This window comes from Gadus chalcogrammus, chromosome 9 (assembly GCF_026213295.1).
Source record: "Gadus chalcogrammus isolate NIFS_2021 chromosome 9, NIFS_Gcha_1.0, whole genome shotgun sequence".
Lineage (NCBI taxonomy): Eukaryota > Metazoa > Chordata > Actinopteri > Gadiformes > Gadidae > Gadus > Gadus chalcogrammus.
The window spans coordinates 21,650,921-21,659,583 of NC_079420.1; the positions used below are offsets into that span (position 1 = coordinate 21,650,921).

General features: G+C 42.6%; 1 protein-coding gene across 3 annotated transcripts in view; it reads left to right on the forward strand.

Moving 5' to 3' along the window:
* Positions 1-6,221, forward strand: part of ca12 (carbonic anhydrase XII) — a 10,509-nt gene extending 4,288 nt beyond the window's left edge. Inside the window, exons 4-9 of one of the 3 annotated variants that reach the window (XM_056599754.1) lie at positions 1,157-1,299; positions 2,965-3,060; positions 3,167-3,230; positions 3,697-3,854; positions 4,068-4,194; positions 4,813-6,221. In XM_056599754.1, the coding sequence (XP_056455729.1) occupies positions 1,157-1,299; positions 2,965-3,060; positions 3,167-3,230; positions 3,697-3,854; positions 4,068-4,194; positions 4,813-5,492 (1,268 nt within the window). In that variant the 3' untranslated portion in view covers positions 5,493-6,221. Of the gene's footprint in view, positions 1-1,064; positions 1,300-2,964; positions 3,061-3,166; positions 3,231-3,696; positions 3,855-4,067; positions 4,195-4,812 lie in introns of all 3 variants that reach the window. The other 2 variants (XM_056599756.1, XM_056599755.1) reach the window with 2 other exon arrangements.
* The last annotated feature ends 2,442 nt before the right edge of the window (positions 6,222-8,663 follow it).

Genomic DNA, 8,663 nt, shown 5'->3' on the forward strand with positions numbered 1-8,663 from the left:
AGTAGAAGTCTTTTCTGGGAAGCTGAACACTAAGGGGTTACTGACTGTCTTGCACCAGAATCAGTAAAAACCAGCCACAGCCTTTATCTCCTCTAATTATATTTGATAGAACCTGCATTTGGTACACATGTGCACATTTCATCGTCGACACAGTAAAAGTCCCACGACAAGACTTATCATCTCTGATTGCTTCTGTCACAACAAGGTAAATATTTCCCCCAAAATGTTTGAAAGTGAGAGAAACAGTCGCTTTAATGACACAGTGGTCTAGAACGTGGCTCCACACAGCACCCTAAATACTTAGTTTGTTCAGTTCTTCTCTACACAATGTTTCTCTCAGGCAGGTCAAACCATGAGGCACGGCGCAGGAACATGTTATACGCAGTACACATTCAAATGACGCGTTTGTAGCCACTTACACATACATAATGTCAGCTCTGAGATGCTCATGCTGACGTCATGCTCTCAGGGTGACGTCCACACAACACCGCTATCCGCTGGTCCTCCATGTCTTTCAGATGGCACACTGCACAGACCAAACAGATGCTGAGGGTTGCATTGTCTGCTGGCCTATATCATCCCCATAGAGGCATTATCAGTGTGACTGACGTGACTGATGCAGGCTTAAGCAGCCGTTTCTATCCTCTTCAATGTCTGCGAGCATCTCTGACTTAATGATAAGCGTCCAGAGAGGTGTATACTCTACGCCACTTATCTAAAGCCATAACATATCTCAAGTAGAGGGTTGGAGAGCCTTTGAGAGACTATGGACGGCCTTCTGGCTTTTCAACAGCTTAACTCTCATGACGGCGGAAGCTGACCTAGAATTAAAAGAAATTACGCTTGGTTACGCCAGGTTACACTCCATTGTTAAGTTGTTGTCCCATACTGTCCTGTTGGATTTAGACGTGCAGGGAAAGGTGAAATCAAGTTCAATCGATGACGATCTTTTGAGGACTTTGCATCTCTGTATATGCAGTACTTCCTGCTCCTGTAAATGATTGACTTTTATTGTTCATTATTGATCCCCATTTAAATGTATGTCATTCAAAATTCGATTTCAGCAAAGGCTAATTCCTGCCTTCAGAATGGAAAACTCATGCCTTGTCTTCATATGGGTGAGAGTTGGTTGTCTCCTCTGTCGGTGGGCCTACAGTGCAGCTGTCCCTGCCCTCCAGGATGTTCCTCTCCAGCCTGCCTCACCGCTACTCTGCAGCTCAGCTTCACTTCCACTGGGGCTCCACCAGCACCCCCACCGGCTCCGAACACCTGGTGAACGGCAAGCGCTTTGCGGCAGAGGTAACCAGCAGACCATCAGTCCTGGATGGCCTTTATCTATAACCCCATATTCAATCAAGCTTTATTATTACAGCACCGCTCGAGCACACCGTCAAGAGAGAGCGCTAAACAAGGGAAGAGACATGAGAACAAAAAGTTATTGTTCAACATAATATGAAGATTAAAATAAAATATCTTCTTCATTAGCATTAAGATAATCCTAAAGCTTTTAAGGTTGAGTAAAAAATATATTGAAAAATATTGATAGACAGAAGTGATCTTAAAGGTTGTGTATCACATGTGTGTGTGAGAGAGAGAGAGCTGAATAGAGAGAGACCATGGTTGTTCATTAGTCTATGTACCTAAGCTAAGAGCAGCCCAATAATACTTGTTGTGTGAGTGAGCCACACATTGTTGGCTCATTGTCGGAGGTGTTTGACTGACAGAGGATCTGTCAGAGGGACCGGTGAAAGACTGTTTAAGCTGAGGCGGATGATAAACTGCATGTGTTGCACATGCACAATGAAAGTTGCTTATATGCAACAAACTCAGGCATTCTCTCTGTAATTTCATGTAAGGTCAACCGGTAGGTAAGATGAAGAAGTCAAGATGATGTCGTATACAAAAAAATTATTGTGATAATAATATTTTCATATTCGTAGCCCTAATTTACAAAAACTAAATGTTTCACATTGTTAATTAATAACTTGTTTTTCAATAACGATTTGTGCTGATGTATAAAGCATCAAATGCTCTAAGCAGTTTTTGCACACCCGAGAGACAGCAGATTATTTCATTTATCAGAGAGAAGGAATTACAATACATTTGGATAAATCCTTTCATAAAGATGAAAGGATTTTATGTCTGTATCCGTTCTCGCTTGTACTTCACTGAGAGAAGAAACTGGAATACTGTGTGTAACAACCTGTGCCTTTTACGGGACCAATGCCTCTTCCACGAACTCGCCGTAGAAGGTGCTGTGGTTTGAACGGAGCATGTAAGTGGACACGTCCATGCTTGCATCTTTTAAAGTTTTCCCCCCTGAGACCACAGTCTCATGCTTTCCCTTGATGACATGCTTTCATGGATGGATAGAATGATGGAACATCAAGAATTCTTCCCAGAATTCACACATTTCTGGGAAGAGTTCACATTGTAACCCCTTTTTATCCCAAGACATGGCATTCTCTTTAAATACAATTCCCGTACATACTCTCTCTTGTATGCTGCCCTTGTGGTGCACATGCTTCATGTACAATACCATAAAGACATGACAGATGTCTATTTCTGTGCCTGATTGGACTGCCTACTGTTATATACTGCAAGTACTGGCCTGTATGTATTGAACTGAACACAACTACTTGCCATTAGGGGTAGCTTCTTTGGCTTGTCTTCTGTGAAAAATCATTTCCAAAAAAAAAATATATATATATCAAGAAATCAATATATATAATATATTTTAAATCTTTGATACCAATTTAACAAATGTGTATTATTCAGATTAGATATGTGCCCTAATCACTTACTGAGAACAAGGAGACGTATGTGCAGGTATCAAATCAAATCTTGCCATAGCAGTTTTCCAAACTATGTCTCAAATGGAGGGAAGAAGAAGACCTGAAGAACACCAAAGAGAAACAGTTGAAACTGTTGATGTCTAGACGAAGGTCTCCTTGTCGTTTACAGATGCACATCGTACACTTCAACTCTGACAAGTACGCCAACGTTTCCATGGCTGTAGACAAATCCGATGGCCTCGCTGTCCTGGGAGTTCTGGTTGAGGTAAGACACCATGCCACGAGCCAGAGCCATGGCCGCTATACCAAACTGCCGTGATACTAAAACTAAAAATGCCTGTGATGCTGACCCACTCCACTACTCTCCTCAGGTGGGCGAGTTCAATCCAGCCTTCGACCAGTTTCTAAAGTTCATCAACGGTATCAAATACAGGAGTGAGTTCTAACTCCCACTGGACAGTTGACTGGAACATTGACAACATATACATGTTCATGAAACACGAATAAACATATCAAATGTTTATTCTTGGGTGGCAGTGCCTCAGGAGTTAGAATGGGCTGACTGACGCTAGTTCAATCCCAGGCTCCTCCTAGCTTGTTTCGAGGTGTCCCTGAGCAAGACACCTAACCCAAGCTGCTCCAAACAAGCTGACAGTTGCCTTGCAAGGTTGACATTGCTTTGGGTTTGTGAATGTGTGTAGGAATGGGTGAATGTTAGGCAATTAATGTAAAGCCACTGGTTAGAAATGCCGTCAATTTACCATTTATGAAACATCTCAAAATACCTCTGTGATTGTTTACTACTCCTGATAGTCTGAGTGTTTCCATATTACATTTCTATGTGCTGGCTCCTGTTGGTCTTACAGAGTGACATTAATATTGTGAGCAATTCAACTTGCAGATCAGAGAGTGAAAGTGCCTGGTTTCAACATCCGTTCGCTGCTGCCTGCTCGTTTGGACGAGTACTACCGCTATGACGGCTCCCTGACCACCCCTCCGTGTTACCCCAGCGTGCTCTGGACGCTGTTCAGGAGCCCCATACAGATCTCCCCAAAGCAGGTGGTCCAACACAACCCACACCTCCAAATACTATTTACTCTTCCGTAATTAAGCAGACACTTTTATCCAAAGATATGTACAGGGGATTTAGGGACGTGTCATCAGGAGCAGGTCGGTGAAGAATGCCTTGCTCTATCCATGATATCGGATATATAGCGTGATATAAGGACAACCATCTTGTTTGACACAGTCTTCTCTGTCTTCTATCGGCAGTTCCTATCCCTGGCTTCGGCTGTGTACTCATCCCGGGCCCAGGAGTCCAACTCTGTCCCTATGAACGGCAACTACAGGAGGCCCCAGCTCCCGGACCACCGAGTGGTCCTTGTCTCCTTCCAGGAGGGTAAGGAGAAGCACGCTTCTGTCTTTGGCTTTGCTTTGGATTTTACGAGGGGAACCTTGATTGCTGGAATGTTCTGCCTGCACCTCCTTAGCATGTGGGTTACTGGGATTGTCAGTGTGGCTGTCTGTGATTGCTTCTTCTCCTGCAGAAAGCTGTCAATCATTTTTTATTTTCTGCATGCAAAATTTAAAAGATTTGGGATTTCTTAGTCATATCTTTGTCATTCCTAACCCTTTTATAATGATCACTGGCTTGATGAGCCTGTTCAACATGTTTCAATACATTTCAATGAATCATTTCTGGCTGGTAATAGAGCAGAACATGAGGCTCACCAAAGGTTTCCTTTATTGGCTATTTGGGAAGCTGCATGCTGTCATCGTCTTGTGAATATTCCTACTGGGAATAGGCTTTGCTGGTGGCAGGTTTGGACCGGGTAGTATGGCAATACTGCACGTTTTCTGGGGGATATGGCGTGTGCTTCACAGTAGTTTTTCATTTGTATTCACCACCACCGCTGGCCTCCCTGTTGCTTTCTTGGCCTGTGGGACAGAGGACCTGGAATGACTTCATGTGGGCTTACTTTAACAAGCGCTGTGGTTGACCCTGTGTCTGCGGCAGGCAGAGGGCTGCATGGCATCCAAACTGTCACGTCTCCACTCGTGAGGAAGCAAATCATTCAGCAGCTGCTGGTGGGAGACCTGGCAGACCTGGCTGATGAAGGCCTGTACAAGCTGCTGCCAAGCGGCCCAGAGAAGCGGCTGGTCGCTGACAAGAAGAGGAAAGCCTTCAACAACCAACACGGACCCAGGACCCAGCATACCAACCCCAAGAAACAGCTGCTGCATCCTCCTCCTCCTCCTTCGAAGAAGAGCCGCAGCCACAACCACCTCGGCGGAGGCATGGGGCTGACGGAGGAGGCGCTGTGCTACGTCTCACTGGAGCACCAAGTCCTCCATCAGGCCAGGCAGTCGCACACTGAGGCCCAGGTGGTTCACACCCTGAGAGACCTGGTGTTCCCTGACCTGAACCTCAGGAGCTACCTGGGCTGTAAGTCGGAGCTGGATTTCTCCACAATCAGACACATCGTCCGTGGGCGGCCAACCGACGAGGTTTTGGAGCTGGACGGCTCTCTGAGGAGGGCCAGTGTGGGGGTGATGAAGAAGTTCCCTTCCTTTGCCTCAAAGCAAGGCGTACCGGCGACTAAGTATGAGGGTGTCTCCAATGTGGCCGGGCAAGCCAAGACCCAGCCTCAGGGTTTCCCACACCCATGGCTCCTGCCCATGGAGTGGGAAGACTAGAGAGGAGATTGTGACCGTGTAATGCCCATGCTGACACTGTTTAGCCAGCCGGCCTCTCAGTGCGCCCAATCCCCGCCAGTAGCACCAGAAGTAGACCTATGTTTTAAATGCAGCTATTTGAGATGTTCTTTGGACCACGGTTTTGCCCAAACGATTGATTGAGTTATAACTTTGAGTGTGTGTACAAAATGATCATCTTTATTTATGTTTGAAACTGACTGACTGAAGATTGTAAACTTGGTAGCAGGAATCAGTTTCCCTTAATGATTACATTAAACATTACATAAATCAGACTGGGGCCCACCATGCAAGGCTGGGATGCACTCAAGGTATTAACAAACACTTTTTTGATAGCATCCACAAAATGGCATATTGTTTAGATTTGGCAAAAGCCTAGAACTGCTTTGTGTAAAATATTTTGATTCAGTTCACAAGACCTATGAGGAGATCCATTTTGCACATCCGGCTTGTATATTTATTCAGGTTTTCTAGCTAGCAATACAGCTTGCACCAGCACAATTTCCAGAAGGACGGGTGTGAACGCAATATTAAAGCATTAGGTACAGCAGTAGTGCCTTGCTTAAGAAATGTTTATGTGTGAGTCTGCTGATTCCCTTAGAGAGATACTCAAGGGCTTGTCCCTGCTGTTTGGACTGCTATTCTATTGCTTGGATTGTACTTTTAAATGAGCAACATTTTAATAAAATACATATTAGTATGCGATACAATTTATTTCTCTCTTTGTTTGTATATTGTACTATTATAATAATAGAAAAATAATTAGTAGGAGTGATAGTGGTGGAAGTAGTGATATTAGTATTAATAGTAATAGCGTATTAGTATATAATATATGAATACATCATATATATTGATTACTGCATAGTAGATATAAGTACAATAAGCAATTTAGATGAGTTATTAAACAATGATCTGAACCTTAAAATCCACCTGACGGAGGCCTAGATGTAAATCATTAGCTAATGATTATAGATTCTAACAGTCATAGACAAAAATAGATAATTGCATTATTAAGTATATTATAATGTAGTGATGGAATTGTATACCTATTTTTTTAATACAGACCATGAGGCTCGCTAGACTGTTGCTGAGAATATAATGCACAGATGGATAAAAGGGGTCTTAGAGGGCCATATATCATGTCTTCTAATTCTGTGCATTAAATGTAAAACTGAAGTGGGAGGATGCAAGCAAGTGTATCATAGAGTTTTTAACAGGACAAAGGCTCAAGAAGAGGGGTGGGGGATTGTGACAGACTGAGGAGCTTCATGCTGGGAGACGGGGAGCAGGGAAGTTCAAATGCAGAGCAAGCTGCATTGATGCTTTCCCTCTGTAACAAGCTGCCGTTCTCTGGGCTGAGTATCAAGTCCAAACTGTTGTTCTCTCTCTCTCTTGTTTTCTCTCTATTGCTCAGATGGATGGTCATGGATGAACCTCGGTATGCCTCGCTCTCTTGTGTGTTTAAACATACTTTCATATAATCTTCCGTGATGAATCCCCATATTGTGCAACTTTGCCATAACTAAAACCCTCCATCCCTAATCTCTACATGATGCTGATTCTAATCATTTGCTCATTATTGGTTTGTCTGTACTTTTGCAGGAGTTCTCGTTGTCAGTTTTACTCTGACACTGGGATCTGTTATGATTGCGTCTTTAATTTGCTGTATATTAAACCGCAGAAGGTAGGTAACAAAGGACCACAGGGGTCTACTGTATGTTGTATAGGTGCTTCATCACAATATACACATAAAGTCAAGAAACGTCAAAACACACTAGCAACACTAGATGTTTGTTTCTTAAAATGTGAAGACAGTTTACTAATAAAAGCATTACTGTCCAATAGGATACTGCTAATAGCATTGAAAAAAATAATAACACTAATAATAATAATAATAATAATACTTACTAATTATAATTTTGATTCGAATTAGATCACAACGGAAAAATGCTGAATTAAGCAGAGAAAGATGGGCTAGCATGATGAAGGCTGAATCCTGTTTGCCAAGAGTCCCTTGATAATTGCAGGAAAGTTTCAGGAAAGTGTGCTTCAACAGCTAGCTGCAAAACCACATCAGAAGTCTTAAACTCAGACTCATGGAAAAGATATTAAGCTTGATTTTTAGGGACATGCCAATGTTAGTTGAGCACTTGTCTAGTCTGAGCCAGTCAGACTAGACAATGTTCCACTGTTTGATTTAAGAGCACATCATGCAGAAAGACCTGCCCCATCAGGAACTCACTGGGGGTTGAGTTTCTATTTGAAAATGATCAATGAAGAGATTGTAGTTCAAAGTCAGTAGGATAATCAGACAATTTTTATAATTTGTATTAAAACGTCTGAATGAGCGTCCTGTTTAGAAATTGTACGATTAATTTGGTGCCTAAAAGGAAAAAAATAGTTATCACTTATCATGAAAAGGTATAATGTAGGCCTATCACAAAATCTATAGGAGAATGTACATTTAAATGTAAATGTAAAGAGTAGTTAATAAATTATACAATGTTGAAATAGCAATCAAAAGTATGTACGCACTGAGGAAGTCATATCATTAGATATAAGATTCTTTTAAATTACATATAGAACTATATCTAAATAAAAATATCTACACTTTAAATGAGGGAATAAGCTGAACATGTAATTTCAGCAAAGGTTGCTTGGATAACATAAAGAAACATGAGATAATTGATGCATTTACAGGTCTGGGACTACCTCAGAGGAGAACAAAGAGGCCGGCTGCAAGCCAGGAGACATGGACGAGTCGGCTCAACGGTGTAGATGGTTGTGGTTATGAATCAACTCGCACCTTGGGGTCGGCTTAGCTCAGGAGGTAGAGCAGTTGTCTTGTAACCAAAAGGTTGCTAGTTCAATCCCTAGCTCCTCCTAGCTGAGTGTTGATGTGTCCCTGAGCAAAACACTTAACCCAACTGCTCCTGAAGAGCTGGCTGTCGCCTTGCATGGTTGACTCTGCCGTCGGTGTGTCAATGTGTGCATTAACCGATGTAAGTCGCTTTGGATAAAAGCGTCTGCTAAATGCCCTAATTGTAAATTCCACCCAACACAAGCCTCCGACACTCCGTCATGTCTCCCAACTTTCCTTTTAAGATGTGATGAATGAATGATCATAAATGTCTGTTTGGAATCAATATGCCA